This window comes from Numenius arquata, chromosome 10 (assembly GCF_964106895.1).
Source record: "Numenius arquata chromosome 10, bNumArq3.hap1.1, whole genome shotgun sequence".
NCBI classification, from domain to species: domain Eukaryota; kingdom Metazoa; phylum Chordata; class Aves; order Charadriiformes; family Scolopacidae; genus Numenius; species Numenius arquata.
This window is the reverse complement of record NC_133585.1, coordinates 50,809,662-50,827,627: the sequence shown is the minus strand read 5'-3', so window position 1 is coordinate 50,827,627 and position 17,966 is coordinate 50,809,662. Positions and strand designations below refer to the sequence as shown.

Here is a 17,966-nt window from a genome sequence, read left to right as displayed (position 1 = left end):
TTAACTTTTTTATCACCTATAAAGGCGAGGGAAGCCCTCCCTGGGCAGAAAGACCCGTAATGAGCCTTTTTTGGCTGCGTGTTTAGAGGTGGGGGAGATGCGCACCCTGAGGGTACCCTGGGGGGGGGAGGGACCCCCGCGACGTGGGGGGACTCGCTGCAAACCCGCCCGGGCGCTGCGGGGCGGGTACCGCCGGCCCCCCTCCTCCTTCTCCTCCTCCTCATCCTGCTCCTCCTCCTCTCCGCTCCGCCGCGGCCGGGGGCGGTGCGAGGGGCGGCCCGGGGTACCCCCCCCCCCCCATGCGCAGGGTTCGGGGTGCCGGCCGGGGGGGCGGCTGCGGCAGCGGCGTGGGGCTCCTCGTCGTGGGGTGAGCGCGGGCGGCCGAGCCGTGGGGGGCTGCGGCCCCCTTCTTGCCTGCTTGGTGGTGGTGGTGGTGGTGGGGGCTGCAGCGGGGAGGTGGCCGGGGCCGGCTCGGTGACCCTCCCGGGGCGGCCGGAGCACTATTTTACAGCGTTATTCCGTACCGTCATCATTGAAGGGCCGAGATTGCGGGGAGCTCGGGCGGGAGCTGGCTGCTGCAGCCCCGGGCATTAGCTTGCCAGCGCCGGGCGAGTGTGCCGTGGGGGTGTGCTGGGAGGGGTTTTTCCCTTTCGGTTGATTTTAATCTTCATCAGTGACGTAGACAGTGGGATTGGGTGCTCCCGCAGCAAGTCTGCGGATGACACCCAGCGGAGTGGTGCAGCTGACAGGCCTGATGGATGGGATGCCCTCCAGAGGGACCTGGACGGGCTGGAGAAGTGGGCCCGTGTGAACCTTGTAAGGTTCAACAAGGCCAAGTGCAGGGTCCTGCACTTGGGTGGGGGCAACCCCCGGTATCAGCACAGGTTGGGGATGAAGGGATGGAGAGCAGCCCTGCTGAGAAGGACTTGGGGGTGCTGGTGGGTGAAAAGCTGGACATGATCTGGCAATGTGCGCTCACAGCCCAGATAGCCCCCCACATCCTGGGCTGCATCACGAGAAGCGTGGCCAGCAGGGTGAGGGGAGGGAATTCTGCCCCTCTGCTCCACTCTGGGGAGACCCTACCTGCAGTACTACATCCAGCTTTGGAGTTCTTGGCACAGGAAGGACATGGACCTGTTGGAGCGGGTCCAGAGGAGGCCACAGAGATAATCAGAGGGCTGGAGCCCCTCTGCAGTGAGGACAGGCTGAGAGAGTTGGGGAGGTTCAGCCTGGAGAAGAGACTGCTCGAGGGAGACCTTAGAACCCTTTCCAGTCCCTAAAGGGCCTACAGGAAAGATGGGGAGTGACATTTTAGCAGGGCCTGTTGCGATAGAGCAAGGGATAATGGCTTTAAACTAAAAGAGGAAAGATTTAGAATTAGTTATAAGGAAGAAATTCTTCACTGTGAGGGATGGTGAAACACTGGCCCAGGTTGCTCAGAGATGGTAGATGCCCCATCCCTGGAAACATTCAAGGTCAGCTTGGATGGGGCTTTGAGGAGACTGATCTAGTTGAAGATGTCCCTGCTGATGGCAGAGGGTTTGGACTAGATGGCCTTTACAGGTCCCTTCCAACACAAACTATTCTATAATTTTATTGCAGTTGTTTCCTGGCTCATCTTCTAATGGCATGTGGTCCAAGGAGTCAGGAGGAATACCACTACATGCAGTTAAATGATGTGGCAGAAACACATTTTTGCTACATCTGACACTGCGTATTATTCCATTAAGTATGCCGTATGCTTTGTTTCACAGGCAAAGGGCTGTGAAATATTCCTAGAATCATAGAGTCGCAGGTTGGAAGGGACCCAAGGATCACCTGGTGCAACCTTTCTTGACAAAAACACGGTCTAGGCAAGATGGCCCAGCACCCTGTCCAGCCAAAACTTACAAGTGTCCAGTGTTGGGGAATCCACCACTTCCTGGAGTTTTTTGAGAAGTCAGGAAGCTTTATAGATACAGGGCATCCAGTCGGTGTAGTCAGCTTGGGTTGCCAAAAAGTCTGTCGAGTAAATGAAGCAGCTGGAACGCAAAACAAAAGGGTTTTTGCTCAAGGAAGTCAAGGCAATAGGAAACAGAAGGTGGAAGTAAATGGTTTCCTCCTCCAGTGGTGTTTCCTAGGGATCTGCCCTGGGCAGGTCAAGCCAGTTGAGCAGCTCAAGAAGCGAGCAGTGAAGTGAGATGTCTTGCCGGTGGTGTTAAGCTGTGGAAAAATACAAAGGACAGGGGTCAGCTATGAAAAAAAATTGAGAAAGACTTTGTAAGACTTCCTGGGCCATAACATGGCAAACGAAGTGGTAGAGAGGGGTGTACATGAACAGAGGAAATCAGCTTTCCATGTAGCAGATGGGCTGTGAGCTCACCTTGATGGCCTGGGAGAGAAATCTTCATGTTATGACAAAATGAGGTTTTCATATGTATTTTTTTTAATCTATGTAAAGGTAAGACGTATCTGAAAGGTTAGGAAGAAGATAGATTGGCCCTGCAGAAGTTAGGATTGCTCTACAGTTCTTGGCTAAAGACATCAAGGAAACTCTCAAACTGTCAGCTGTTTCCTTACAGTTACTCATTCACAAATGTACTTTGATGTAATCATGTTGCTATTCACGGTTATGGCCTGCGGATTTTATGGGATGAAAATAGGAACTTCCACAGATGAAGTAATCTGTTGCTCTGAAAGTGTTTCTGAGGAACACTTTGACACGTCTGTATATGTTCTGAAGAGGTGGGTTTAACATATCAATAACAGAACTTAGTGGGATTATAGAAATGTTTGATTGTAAGCAGTTTCCATTTAAAAAAAAAAAAAGTGTCTTCCTCCATTAAAAAGTATTTTTTAAGACAATTAAGAGTGGAGGCGTTCCTGGCCTTACTGGATCTTGCTGTTCATCGGTGTGGTTTCTGAGAGATGGTTTTAAAGTTTGAGCGTGTATTTGGAGAACCAAAAAAGACAAATTCTAACAATTTTTATGCTGGAGAGGCATAATGTTGGAGAGTATGTGGCTTGGTTCTTAAGATTGTGTTAAGGAGTCTTTGGTACTGGAGGAACTGGTGCTTGGTGGCCTGAAAATGTATTGAGAATATGCCCATGTTTCCTGATGTACTAGTATCTTGGTTCACTTCAACCAGCCAAGTTGGGAGTTCATAGTTTTAGTTAGATCACTGCTTGCTTGGCACCGTATCGGTAACTTCTTTTTATGCAGAGAAACATCTGAGAAAATGGGCTCTGGGTTAATGATTGAACAGGAACACGTAGTTAAATAACTACAGGATGGACAATCACTGGCGGCTTGTGCCTTTGCTCGGTTCCTGCCATGGTGAGGTGCTGCTCTGTGTGTGTGTGTGCGCGCTTCGTGCACATTTTAAGGTGAAAATTTGCAGGAGAATGCCCGTGGAGTAAAATAAGTCTCAAATTAAATGCACATTTTTGTGAAAAATATTTATGTAAATAAAGTAAATAAAAACTGTTTTAAAACAGTTTGTTTCAAGCAAGTATTTGTGTTGATGGATAGGATTGAAAAATTCAACAGAGTTGCTGTCTTTCTCTTTTTTTTTTTTCTTTCCCCCCTCCCCCTCTGGAGTGGAGATGTAAATTAACCTTATTTAATATTATGTTTATAGGAAAGGACTGACCGGAGGTTCCAAAAATCAGTGTGTGTCTGGAAAAAGTGGACAATCTCTTCCAGCGGTTTTTGAGAGAAATGTGCAGGAAGCCATTGACAATTACACGTGGTACGTGTTCACTTCTGAAATAGTACTTCGTTAACGGACTCTTGGCATAAAGTTATTTCAAGATTGGTATTAATTTCCATTAGTCATGCTTCTAGTCATTCTCATGGATGACAACTATTAAGTATGGAATTTAACTTCAGAAATTAGTTGAATTTGCAGACAAATGAGCACTTTAGTCAGCTGAGAAGGCTGTGCTCAGGCTGTATGTCAGCTTAATTCGTCATTATGGGAATAAGAAAATATGTCTGTTATCTTTGCCTTCTGTAACGTACTTACTACTTTTGTTATGATATTTGCTGCTTAGAGTATAGTGCTATGTTTTCTGCTCCTGCAAGCTGAGTAATTCCTCTCTACTTATAGAAATGTTCAGATTAGACATAACACAGGATATAAATCGGTCTAAACCATTGTTGAGAAGGTTTGAACTTCTGGTTTTTGTCACGGGTTTGCATGCATCTAAAGCATCCCACAGGAATATATATCACTGTCCATTTATATGATCATAGAATCATAGAATGGTTAGAGTTGGAAGGGACCTTAAAGATCACCGAGTTCCAACCCCCCTGCCATGGGCAGGGACACCTCCCACTAGAGCAGGTTGCTCAAAGTCCCATCCAAAGTGGGTGGTGGAACACTGGAACAGGTTGCCCAGGGAGGTGGTTGAGGCCCCTTCCCTTGAGATATTCAAGGTGAAGCTCGACGAGGCCCTGGGCAACCTGATCTAGTTGGGGGTGTCCCTGCTGACTGCGGGGAGGTCGGACTAGATGACCTTTGGAGGTCCCTTCCGGCCTGGACCAATCTATGAATCTATGAATCCAGCCTGGTCTTGAACACTTCAGTTCAATTATTCAGTTGCATTATTTTTAAAATGTTTATACAGAAAACTATTGTGTTTTTAATTTGTCATCTTTCCACAGTGAAACTCTTACATCACTTTCATCTAGTGGTCGCACAACACCCACGGAGTTGAATAATTCTTGGTCTGGGATAAAAAGCTATACTACTGGTTTGTCTACTGAAAGAAGTTCCGTTTACTCCTGGAGGGATGATGTACGTCACAGAAACCTTTACAGTACACTTTATGTAAATATCGTAGAAAAGATTAATTTTTACGGAAAATGGACATGCAGCGCTTCTCCTGTAGGGGAAGTTAACCACTTTCGTCCATAAAAGCCTGATGATTAAGTGTATTAATTGAATGTTTAAAAAATGGTTTTGTTCACAAGTGGATGTCAGTGCAACTGATGCGTAACAAAGAAAAATGGAATAAAAATATGAAATTATTAAATTTCAGGAAAACAAGCCTGTTTTACCAAAGAAGGTAGGCTTAGGTTTCCGAGTCCAAGACAGTAATAAAATACGTGTTTTCAAATACTGCATAATGCAGGCAACGTCTAAATTGATCTGTTCTCAATGTTTTGAGTCACAAAGTACATTATTCATGAGCATGCATGTAAATGTCTCAGTCTGAGTAAACATTGAGCACTTGCCTAAGTTCAGTTCTGTTTCGTAGGTGATGCGGAGAGAGATTAAGCCCATGAGGGAGGTTGACCTCTGAGGTGTACCTGGTGCAGGCTCGCAATGTTGAATAAATCCAAAAGCACTGTTGTCGCTGCCACTTTCATTTTGAAAAGCTCGTACTGGTCCTTCATAGAATCATAGAATGGTTCAGTTGGAAGGGACCTTAAAGATCATCCAGTTCCAACACCCCTGCCATGGGCAGGGACACCTCCCACCAGACCAGGTTGCTCAAAGCCCCATCCAGCCTGGCCTTGAACACCTCCAGGGATGGGGCAGCCACAGCTTCTCTGGGCAACCTGTTGAAGTGTCTTATCACACTCAGTAGTTTCCTAAATCTTGATGGTTTCCTAACCACAAGACTATGTCATACAGAAGGAAGGTGTCCCCTTTTTGCCTTCTTAGCTGTTTCACTCAGAAATGAAAAGTGCTGCTGAGAAAAGCAGGGAGCTTTGGTGCTGTGTGTGCATTCTTCACTCCATGTTGGAGGAGGGACTGAGCCGAGAGCCCAGACACCTTATATCTGGTGTTTTCTGTTAGCTGATTCATTAACTTTATAGAAATATAGACTTCTAGTTCCTTTTTGCTACATCACCTTGCTCAGGCCAGCTACTTGGGTTTTGGTTTTTTTGCACTGTGGTATATAAATTGTGTGTCCAAAGTAGGCAGTCTGAAGACCAGTTCTGAGATGCTCAGACAAATCAGTTCACGTTGTCCTGTTCTTTAAGTATTGTGGGATTTTAAAATGTAAATATATATGCATATTTGCTAACAATGCTTAATTTTACACTACAAAGGAATTTGATAAAGCCAACACACAGAGAGTGCATCAGTTATTTTGGGAGATTGATGAAATGCTGTTTGAAGGAAAAGTGACCTCTCAAACTCAGAGCCTGCAGGCAGAATGTGCAGACTGGGTTGAACAATTTCCTCATCTAAGGTAAGGAAATTTCTTGCTGGTACTAATTTTAACCGGTTATCACTTTAGTTTCATTTTTTGGCATACCTTTGTATGAATTGCTATTGATGTATGCCACCGGTAACACTTTTGCATTCAAATCTGGATCTCTGGGACTGAGCTGGGCCATAGTTACGCAGTAAGTCTTGGTGGTGGTGCACTATCAGCTAAGCTCTTTATTTTGCTTAATATGATGATTGCAGACAAAGATATTTTAGCGGGATGTAATGAGAAAATAATAATGCACCATTTTCATAATGACATCCTGAGGAGCGGCTGAGGGAGCTGGGGTTGTTCAGCCTGGAGAAAAGGAGGCTGAGGGGAGACCTTCTCGCTCTCTACAACCCCCTGAAAGAGGAGGGTGTAGAGGGGTGGGGGTCGGTTTCTTCTCCCAAGTCACAGGGGACAGAACAAGAGGAAGTGGCCTTGAGTTGTGCCAAGGGAGGTTCAGATTGGATATTAGGAAAAATTTCTTCACCAAAAGGGTTATTAAGCCGTGGAATGGGCTGCCCAGGAAAGTGGTGGAGTCACCATTCCTGGAGGTATTTAAAAGATGGGTTGACATAGTGCTTAGTGACATGGTTTAGTGATGGTTTTTATCAGAGTTAGGTTGATGGTTGGACTAGATGATCTTAAAGGTCCCTTCCAACCTAGACAATTCTATGATTCTATGTTCAGAAATCATTTTATAGTGCAATTTTTTTGTGTACATTTAAATAGAGTTGCTCTGCCCCTGTGTGTTACGTGTGTTGGAGTTTGTCCATTTTCTGAACATGAATTCTATGCTTAACTGTCCATGTAAACGTTTTGGATTAGGATTTCTGCTCACATTGATGGTTACCGGAGTTGGATAAGTAAAGTCATAGCAGGTGTTACTTGTCTTCTGCATCCCTTTTTAAACATTTCTTACAGAGTTTTGATGAGAAAGGAAGTGTGTTTATTTTATTTGCCTTCAGAACAATCTAACAAGTTTGACTATTTGCTCTTAAAAATTATAAGTTTGCATAATTCTCATCTTGCAAAAATCAGCTTAACTTTAATGACTTGAATACTAGGCAATGTTAATGTATTACACAAGGCCCTAGCCCCTGCATAAATTGCTTTTTCAAAGCAAAGGTAAGGTGTAGGTTTTGCATTGCCTACTGTTTGCAGGTATTTGTATTCTCAATATTTGCATATGGAGTGGATTTCCACCCAAGGTATCACTCGCTCTCCCTTTTTTATTCAGGGTTCTAGGAAAGCAGCTCCTATTGCCGAAGGATGAAGGTTTTCAGCATTTTCAGAGCAGAAGTGATACCTGTATGGATACTAAGTGCTTACCTGGCCTCCATGAATGTACTAGCAATATAAAAGAGTATGTTAATTTTTTTAAGTTTTCTTTTTGATCTTCCCTCTTCAGAAATATTTACAAATATTACTTTTGTATTACTGAAACATTTCAGTGTAAGTAAATACACACTTTCTTCTTTTTTGAGTATTTAATACTCATTTTGTTGATATTTTTTCAGGCTCTGCATCTCAGGCTCTAAACTGATCCCGACAGCATCTCCAATACATAAATCACTAGATTCAAGTTCCACTAGGATTTCTGCCTCTGACTCATGCCTGTATTCATTCCTGGAAGAAGAAATCTATGATGTGGATGGAAAAATAGAAGAATATCTTGCCTTTGACAACAAGGAGCTGTAAATAACAGATATATATGTATTTTTGAAGAATATAATGACAAATTATCAGTGAACCTAGTCGAGGTTCATACACTCTGTTTCTTTTCTGTAAAACACAGTTCCTTCTGTCCCTGTGTTTGGTAGCGCAGTGGTCAGAGCACTCACTGGGCATGGAGAACATTAGGTATGTTGTCTTTCTAGTGGTTCAAAACTCACAACTGCCATCTCAGAGGAATGTGTCTTAACCACTAGTTGTTTTGAGGTGTTTTATGCATGGACATTCAATAAAATGGATATTTTAATTTTGAGGCAAGGAGTAGGATGAAGGAAATCTCTTCTCCCCAAGTGAGTGTCTTGACCACCAGGTTGCTGAGGGTTCATTACACTGCATGTGCTCTCATTGTCTGCCCTAATGAATCTGAAATTCTTTCTTTCTATAACAGCTTTGTGAGGAAAGGTGCAGGATTCAACCTGATTTAGAGCATTCTTGTGAGTGACAGGTGTCCTGTGGCTGTGTTCTGGACAATGGACCCTAGGTTTCCCACGGCCCAGTTGAACGTTCCAGTAGCTCGTCTACTGGGTGGATGAAAAACCACGAGGGCCCGGGTGACTGTCTTTTTGGAAATGATTTGGGTTTAAGAATCCTCTTAGGACTCTTTTCTCTTCATTTTGCTAAGTAGGCAAACTTAATTTGGGAGAGAGACTTGACTGAAGGTGCGTTTCTCTCCTTTGTGTCTCCTTGATATGTTGTTTCTTGTTTCCTTCGATTTTGAAATGTCTTAGTTTTTCATAACTAAAACATCAGGCATTACGAAGCCTGATACGAAAATAGCATGGCCATTTTGTGAGTTGGGCCATTCAGCCAAGTGTCACTTACAGTTAAGAAGTTTGCAGTCCAGTTTGAGGAAGAAGTGACTGACAAGAGAAAGGGAGATAGTAGACACCAGTATCAATTTGGGATCATGCTTGTACTCTCAAAAAAAAAATTGCATTTCCTTAGAAAGAGATACGATGGCATTAAAAAAAATAAAGGAAAAGAATCATAGAATAGCGTGTGTTTCTATTAGTTTGGTGTATTAGAAGGGAAAAAAAAATCAAACCCCATGGAAATTCATTTGAATTTGCTTCCTTTATTAGTGATGATGAGAGTTGGGAACAAAAGAAAATGCGTCTGGCTGAGAAGAGGAGTAAGCGTGGCATTCCCCCTGTTTCTCCCAATGCCTGTATCAAAGATGCTGTGGCTTCTGAAATATTCGATTGTATCTGGAGCAATGTAATCGGAATATTGGAGGAACTGATTAAAAAAAATTGGGAAACTAATATCACAGGTATTTGATATTTTTAGATATGTTATTTATCAAATCTAACTTAGGAAAGTGATACTTTTTTTTTTTTTTTCCTTAAAGCTTGGGAAATTTGGTTATTTTGAGATAGCCATGCTGGTAGTACAGCATTATAAGATATATAATGCCTTGCTACTAATTTTCAGGTAGTTGTGAGGTACTACTTGAAAATTAGCTCATTATTTGAGCTTTGTTAATAAAAAGCATCCTTAGGTAGTCCGATTGTTAAAGGGAGGTAAACAGCCGTGCTGACAGTGCAGGAGTTCATGAGTTTAATATAGGATGAAGAAATGGTGATGCATGTAATCTTATTTTATGTTTTTTATACTCTAACAGACTGTAGTGAGGAAAAGCAAAAGCTGGGAAAATTAACTAGAAGTGAAATTCTACTTAGTGTACACATGTTGTCTTTGGAGGCTGAGGGAAATCTCCGTTCTTCTTTCAATGTATTTCAAAAGGACAGTAACAGAAGAATACCTGGGGGTGGGTTTTGGAAATTACCTCGAATTTCAGGTATACTCAGTGTAAGTCTACAACAAAGTAATAAATGGCAACATTTTACAGAATACTTGCAGCATCAGAACTTAACATTTCAGGTGTTACTGAAACACAAAAGGGCTTTTCACACCGTAGGGAGATTGTTTAGCTCAATATTATAGTTTAGGGAGGATAGCTTCGCAGTTTTATGATAGGTGTGCTCTTTTATCTTTATGAAGGTCATAAACTTATGATAAATAGATAGCTAACCAAAGTATTTCAACTAGGAATGTAAAAGAATTTGGATTTAATAGAAATAAGGTGGTGGTATATACACAAAATCACAGCGTGTAGCTGCTGCCAGACAAGGATAGGATCAATAGACTTTTTTTTTTGTATATATATTTTTTTCCTTGCTTTTTTTTTAAAAAAGAAAAATCTTTGGGAAATTCTAAATAGCATTCCAAGAGTCTTAATGGTATTTTCTTAAACAACCCCTCCCCCTCCAAATCTACCTGCATAGACCAACTTGTTTGTCAGCATCTGAGAAAGCATAAACAAATGGGAATGCTTTCAGAAAAACATCATTTGTGGTAGATTTTTAAATATCACGGAAACTTGAAACTGTATGAAAGTCTGTATTTACTGTGAAGTGTAATATTGTTTGAATCCCAAGAAATGATGGCTGGTAAACATACAAAATACCTCTTATTCTCTCTATTTTTTTGTTGTTGTGCAGAGGGTGATAAACAGGTGGAAAAACTGAAAGCTGTTACAACAAAACTGCCCCATTTGCCGGGTGTTCGTGTTACAGCAGATGCTGGAAGTGTTCCTCTTTCCAGAAGCTCTGAAGCAAGAAGTGTGTCTTTTGTTTCCTCGCAGGTAAAAATAGCTTTCTGTCAGATGGTGTTCTTCTTTCTGCTAACCTTGGGCAGAGTCCTGGTTGAAGCTAGAAAAGGCTCAGGGTTTTTTTTTTTTCTTTCTTTTTCCTTTCTTTCTTTCTGTCTGTCTTCCTTCCTTTCTCCTTGCCTTCCTTCCTTTCTCCTTGCCTTCCTTCCTTTCTCCCTCTTATTTTTTTCCTTGTTTTCCTCCTATTTTTTCCCCCTTTTTCTTTCTTTTTTTTTTTTTTTTTTAAACCAATTAGGTATTCTTAAAATATTTCATCTCATTTAAAAGGAGGGTTCATTAAATTTCTTGTTTACTATCACTTGTTCTTTGGTGGTTCTTAAAGTCACGGTGTACCACTAGGATATTGCTGGTTTGCAAAAAACCCACTTGTTAGGCTGTATTCTGTCATTTAGAAAATAGTTCTGCTTTTATTGTGGTCCAGTTGTTTCCTCTTGGTAGAATTAAGAAAATAAATCAGCATCTTCCCTGGGTGTGTGAAGTTGCAACTTGAAGTTCGTCACTCGCAGCCTTGGGAATTTCAGACTCTTTCATTCCTCTTCATTTCCTTTGCCTCTTGCAAAAGGGTACTCTGCTGTGTGTCCACTCAGCCTTACCTGTCTTTGTGCAAGCTCATGTTTGTATTAAGAAAATGCACTTTTTTGCCCACTTGCTGCCTCCTCCTTCTGTCCCCTGCCTTCTGTTCTGCACATTTTTTATTTTCTAGCCACTGCTTCTGTTCGTGTTTTTCCCCCTGTCTCTCTCTATTCAGTTCAAGCAACTTCATTCTCTTCCATCTGCTCTTTTTCCATAGTTGTTAAATAGTGAGATAAGAAACACGGAAGAGAATGCACAGCAGTCTCGGTGCTCCTGGTTCTGCAGTGGTCCAGAAGTAGTAGCCAGAAGTAGGAAAATTCTTAGATAAGAAATTCCCAGGCTCTGTGCCCCTGGGCTGGGATGTGCTGAGGGAAAAAGCAAAGTCTGGAGAATCGAACTCCAGCTTCAAGTGACACTTACATTGCAAATTGAGTTGCAATTCAGTAACTAAATTTTCCCAGTTCTGTTTGTAAGAATCTGTTTAAAATAAGCAAACCAACGCATTTTCCCCATCTACTACTGAGAATTCTACTGAACCATCTTAACAGAAACTTTTCTAAGAAACAAGTAAAAAAATCTCCTAACTAAGTGCTTTTTGAGGTCTTCCTTCAAAAAAAAGAGTAAAAGTTAATGCCTATTTGTTGCTTTTACTAGGCTCAGCGTTTCTCCAGCAACTTGTGTAGTGATTTGAACGGTGTGATGACAATTCAAGCTAAACCACTCCAACAGAGGCATGTTGCCACAGTAGAAAAAATACAGTAGGTGTTGGCATTGTTGACGTTTTCAAAATGCAGCATAATTCGTGTTATGTAAAAGATGTTTTGCAATTACAAAAAGGCAATAAGAAGGCAGTCATCTCCTTTGTCTGCGTCACTGATGTGATAATGATTTGTAGAGGTTGCAGTGATACTCTGTTAAGAAATCCTTTTTTTAGTTTTCCTTCTTTATCCTCATTCCTTTCTTGTTCTCCTTCCTTTTTCCCTAGGAATGAGCAAGAAGACAAACAGCAGAGCATTGGCCCCAGTGCTCCAAATCCAGTGCACGCTAGGTTGGGGAGAACTGCTGGTAACAGTGTTCTCTCGTCGTCTCGGGTACTGCTGGCATCTTCTAGGAAGCTACCAAGCCATCGTAGGTTACCTTCTCTCACTTCTGACCAACTCTCCTCAAAAGCTCCTAATATATACAATGATGAAATCCTTAGGGGGACTAAATTGTGAGTTTTTTCATTTTATTCTTTGCTTTCTTCAGAACTTTACTGAAATTTCACCAGTGAAGGATTTTTGCAAAATACTCGAGAACTAACCTGAGATTTATTACTGATTCTGGAATTCAGAGAGAAAAAGAAAGCAAGCAGAGCCATGTTTTTTGAGGAGAGGCATTTGTTTTATTATTTTTTTTCTGTATTAGGTGCTGTTACTTTCTGTAGCTGAGCTGTATAAAGAAATGTACTGCTTAATAATTTCATAGTACTTCAGTGAAGAAGTCTTTAATGTGAATTTTCCTAAAAGAGGAACCGTTAAAATTCTGCAGGGGTGCCAGCTCGGATCGTTTGTCCTCTGCTCGTGCACCTGCAGCCCGGAACAAGTTACCACCAATAAACTCAGAAGCTGTTGAACAATATCTTTCAGTACCTCGATTGCAACAGAGCTTTGTAAGTTGTGTTCGTTTTTGTACTGGTGAAGAACTTCAAGCTGTTAGGAAATAAATTGCCCTGTGTCACTGGTTAAAATAAGCAGTTTTACAGTTTGTTTTGGTTCGTAATTAATATATTGTCTTAACATGCTAATGTGTGTTATGTTGGGGTACCATAAGAACGCAAGGGAAACCAGTTTAAAATCCCAGGTCACAAGCAGATCATGATGGTAAGACTTTCCTTTGGTTAAAAAAAATAAAATAGAGAAAACCAACCAACCAGATAGTAACCTTGCACTTATTGCATCTGTATTTATATAGGTCTTTTCAGTGTTTTATTCACTAATGCTAGGTTATAAGAAGTATAAAATTATGCTGACTGAAGTAGAAATGGATACTGACTGAAAAAAAAAAAAGTTATTGATACTGGTCTGATTTTGAAGGTTAGGGAAGTAATAAATCACTGATATTTTGATATTATTTTGCTTCTGAATAATATTTTTGAGGCATGTGTAAAGTCTATTATTGGTATCATTATTTTATTTTAATTAATATAAGCTTTTGGGAATTGTAGGCTAATACTAGGGAACAGTCTCAAATCTCTTTGAAAAACATGAGTACTCTTAAGTTACCTTAAATTGGTGACTTTGGCTAGTGAAAACATATTTTTCTTTTCTTCTTCTCTTGTGGTTTTTTTGTTATTATTGTTATATTATGTTATTATTGTAATTATGATTGTAACCAATTCAATTGCTGCATTTTCTCAATGCTTTTTTCCATTCTCTCAGCATCGAGGACGGTTTGCCCACAGCAGAGTGTCAAGTGCGGTGCCTGGCAGTACAGAGCAACGGCCGGTCAGAGAAAGAACTGTTATTATTGATCATTTTTCAAGGCCCAACACAACCCATACATTCAGGGTATGTTACAATGTAAGTGGAGATGTGGGAAAGTGAAGAAGCTTCCGTTCGTGCCCACTCTTGGTCTGCAAAAGGTCTCATTTACTGGGTCTCTCCTGATTTCTGGTGTACAGGGATTCTTGCTGCCTGGGGAAAGGAGGGTTTTAAAAGACTTTGGGAGGGTGTAGGACCTTGAAAAGCAGGATTAGTGTATGAGAAGAGATTTTTTTTCAACTCTGATGCATCAAACAGTTCATGTGAGGATATCTGTGCACTAGAGGTCAGAGAATCATGGAATCATAGAATGGTTCAGGTTGGAAGGGACCTTAAAGATCATCCAGTTCCAACCCCTCTGCCATGGGCAGGGACACCTCCCACCAGACCAGGTTGCTCAAAGCCCCATCCAGCCTGGCCTTGAACACCTCCAGGGATGGGGCAGCCACAGCTTCTCTGGGCAACCTGGGACACTGTCTCACCACCCTCACAGCAAAGAATTTCTTCCTGAGATCTAACCTAAATCTCCCCTCTTTCAGTTTAAAACCGTTCCCCGTCATCCTATGGTTCCCCTCCCTGATCAAGAGTCCCTCTGCATCTTTCTTGTAGCCCCTTTAGGTACTGGAAGGGGCTCTAAGGTCTCCCTGGAGCCTTCTCTTCTCCAGGCTGAACACCCCCAACTCTCTCAGCCTGTCCTCACCGCAGAGGTGCTCCAGCCCTCTGAGCATCTTCATGGCCTCCTCTGGACCCATTCCAAAAGGTCCATGTCCTTCCTGTTCTGAGAATTCCAAAGCTGGATGTAGTACTCCAGGTGGGATCTCCCCAGAGCAGAGCAGAGGGGCGGAATCCCCTCCCTCGCCCTGCTGGCCACGCTTCTTTTGATGCAGCGCTGGATGCTGTTGGCTTTCTGGGCTGCCAGTGCACGTTGCCGACTCATGTTAAGCTTCTCATCCACCAACACCCCCAAGTCCTTCTCCTCAGGGCTGCTCTCAATGAGGTGTGCAGTTCCAGTACTGCTTGGAGCTTTGCAGCTTGGTAGGAGTTACTCTGCTGGACTAGGTCATAAAAACTGTAATTAAACTGCTTCGGTAGATAAACACACCGTACTAGCTAATAGTGTGTCATTCCTTTGTACAGACAGACACGCCTCAGAAGAGATCACTGACTCCCATGGATTTCGCTAACCACAGGGGGACAGGTCAAGGAGTTTTAATAGGTGGGCAAAGTAATAATCACTTGGAAGGCAAAAGTCCAGCAAAACCTATTAACCCATAGTACAGTCGAGAAGGAAAGCGCTCGGGGAGAGCCACCTTGGCATAAAAGAAGAGCAGGTGTGCTTGGCAGGACCTTCTGAGCTTGGTTTTGAATTTTATTTTTTTTTTTTTTTTGAATTTTTGATTTCAGCGTATCACAATCATGGTAAGAGTATGTGGTGTACAGGCTACATGGTTTGCAACTACTAGAATACCAATGCAAATAGAGGTTTGTGAACTGTTTTCGTAACACAAATTTTATTTTAGCCCCCATATAAATTTACCAAATTGGTAAACTTTTTATATGGGGAAAAATAAAATTGAAAATGTGCGTTTTTAACATAAGTATAGAGCTCTCTTAAAGAAATAAAAGAATCAATATTGATTTTTCAGCTGTCTGCCATTTATAACATCAAAAAAGAGAGCAGCCCTACGTTGCTTTTTGAGCTCCATTGTAACAAACAAAGCTGACTGCCTGGCTCCTGAGGTATCGGAGTGCTTGTACGTAACCTTTGTTTATTTGGAAGTTTCTTGAGTTTAGATAATTATATGATCGGCATAATTATATAAAAGGAGATGTAGGAATAAAGGGCAGGTTAGCAAAGGTTGATCTGAGCAGACTGATAGAAGTAACTCCTACGTAATCTTTGGAGTGTCTTTCAAATTCTCCCACAACTAACAAACAATATTTTGTTTTCTAGGCTCACAGCATTACTACAGATCCTTTCAGAGAAATCCTCCAGCCTCAAGGAAGAGATTTCAGATTGTTTCTTAACCCGGTTTAGGAAGAAGCAGAAACCCCCTGTGCCGAACGGAAGACTGAAGCGTTAGATTTGCCAACTTGTGTTTTGTGTAAAAAGAGAACGTGTGCAGTGTGCTGGTTTCTGCTGAGCCTTGCAGTCCTCAGGATGCCTGCATTGCCTTCCTTTAAAGTTGTCTGACCAGGGGTTAGATTAAAAATTAGAGCAAAATGAAATACGTGGTCCAGGTGCCTGCTCTGTTTGCAGAGTCAAGATGCTGCTGCTGCTGCACTTCCTTCTCAGGCATTCCTCCTTTTCCTGTCTTTCTTTAGGGAATTGTTCTTCTGCCTTTAGAAGCAAATAGGTTATGTTTAGGCCATGAAGTCCTGTTCCCACTTTTTCATGTTTCCTCAGTGTTAAAGACATTCTAGTCTGTCCAAACATCAGTCATGTATAAAAATTCCTACTTTTAATCAGCAGGTTTTGGTATTTCCACTTTAACTGCTGTTCTAACATTTCTCCATTTTTCAGTCCGTCTGCTTTTTCTTGTAAATATTGTCTGTCCCTGCCTTTTCTTCATCTTCCTTTCATTCCTTTGAGATGGAATTCATTCGTTGCTTCTATTTACGCTGTCCTAATCGTCGGTAACCATGGGAACTGCCGGGGTAAACTTTGTTTACAGGAAGCGATGTTTTCCCTGCCAGGCCAAACATGTTTATAGATGCTGAGTGATTGCTGACAGGTCAGTAAGGCTGTTCCCGCTTCTTGAGATGTCTTGTAAAATATTGCCTGTTAGCGTACAAATGAATCCTATGTTGAAATATCCCAGCCTTCAGAGTTTTAACATGAAAATATTTCATACCTCTTTGAGTAGACCCAGATGGGAAGATCCAAGAGGAGATTGGGGTTTTCTGATGGCGTTCTGCCCGGAGGTCACAGCCCTGGTCAGGTCCCTGGCTGGTTAGTACTGGGTGCATTCGCAGTCGGGAATTCCTCCTCCCATCAGAGAACCAGCAATTTAAATAAGATGTGGTTGAACAACTGTTGACGGTGAAAGGGAGGAGGGAGAAAAACTTAATTACTTGCCCAAATTGTGCAGTTAAGGATAGAATCAGTTTAGAATCAGTTTCTTCTACTTGGGAACCAATACCAGTTTTCCTCACTTCTTTTTATGAATGTTTGAGGATCGGTAATCCAAGGCAAAGCATTTGTAATCTATATTTTATAACTGTACTGTTAATCAGATTTCTGGTTTTTGTAAACGGTCATCAAGCACTGCATTCTTTTGAGTAAATGAAAGCATTTTTCAATTACTTTCCTGTCTTAGTATTTTTCTCCTTTGTCTTACACTGTTTGCTCACCGGTGATACTACGGTGCAGTCTCTGAGAAAGCAGAATGCTTTTGCTTTGGGGTTGCACATCGATTCCATACAGTTTCAGGTCAGTTCGATGCAGTTTCTTCAGAAATCTCAGGTCAAAGATGACATAATGTTCAAAATTCACGTTTAAGTTGTCTTCAGCGATGTGTCCAAAATAGACTTTTGCTCTTGTGAGTGCTCCCTCCTGTACTACGGACACGTTGGCAAGGACGCTGCAGAGGTGATGTGGAGGAAATTTCACCCCCATTTCCCCCTTCAGTCTTGCAATGGTTTCACAGGTAGGCTTTCCAGCTGCGTGTGATGTGTCAAGGTGTGTTCAAAGGGGGAGCTACTGGGGTGCCTTCTGTGAGAAAAGGCAGGAGAAGACAACATAGCCAGTTCCTTCCAGGTCCATAATGGACCCACTGGAGGATATAGCTGAGCTCAGCAGCCGAGCTGGTGGTGCCTCTGTGAAAATGTATTTAGGAAAGGGTACAAAAAATGCTGGACAGGCAGAGGAGGAGGCGGGGGAAAAAGAGCTAAACACCAGTACAAGGTCAGTGAAGGAGGAGGAGGACTCCAGGCAGCAGAGCAGAGATTACCCAGCAGCTTGTGGAGAAACCATGCTGGAGCAGGTTTATCTTCAAGGGCTGCAGCCCATGGAGGGGAACCCCTGCTGGAGCAGGAGACAACTGTGAGGAGGAGAAGGGAGTGGCAGAGAGGAACTTTTTTGTCTTTGTTTCTCACTTCCCAACTCTCTATTTTTAATTGGCAATAAATTACATTAAACTTCCCCAAGTTGAGTCTGTTTTGCCCATGATGGTAACTAGTAACCAACCTTCCAGTCTTTGTCTTGACCCGTGAGCTTTTCCATCCTGTTTTCTCTCCCTGTCCCGTTGAGGGAAAGGAGTGAATGA

The 17,966-nt window shown here is 42.3% G+C and overlaps 1 protein-coding gene across 1 annotated transcript; it reads left to right on the top strand.

Moving 5' to 3' along the window:
- The first annotated feature begins 356 nt into the window (after positions 1 to 356).
- Positions 357 to 16,997, top strand: FAM149A (family with sequence similarity 149 member A). Its single transcript, XM_074154989.1, has 14 exons — positions 357 to 367; positions 3,621 to 3,731; positions 4,649 to 4,781; positions 6,047 to 6,189; positions 7,436 to 7,561; positions 7,716 to 7,892; positions 9,012 to 9,202; positions 10,434 to 10,576; positions 11,831 to 11,934; positions 12,162 to 12,389; positions 12,707 to 12,827; positions 13,597 to 13,737; positions 14,836 to 14,914; positions 15,653 to 16,997. The coding sequence occupies exons 4-14, from the start codon at positions 6,104 to 6,106 to the stop codon at positions 15,724 to 15,726; spliced, it is 1,470 nt and encodes a 489-aa protein (XP_074011090.1). The 5' UTR covers positions 357 to 367; positions 3,621 to 3,731; positions 4,649 to 4,781; positions 6,047 to 6,103; the 3' UTR covers positions 15,727 to 16,997.
- The last annotated feature ends 969 nt before the right edge of the window (positions 16,998 to 17,966 follow it).

Coding starts and splice junctions, on each gene's coding strand:
- FAM149A (XM_074154989.1), top strand. CDS start 6,104: ATGCTGTTTGAAGGAAAAGTGACCTCTCAAACTCAGAGCCTGCAGGCA. Junction 6,190..7,435: donor GAACAATTTCCTCATCTAAG/GTAAGGAAATTT, acceptor TTTTTTATTCAG/GGTTCTAGGAAAGCAGCTCC. Junction 12,828..13,596: donor CTCGATTGCAACAGAGCTTT/GTAAGTTGTGTT, acceptor CCATTCTCTCAG/CATCGAGGACGGTTTGCCCA.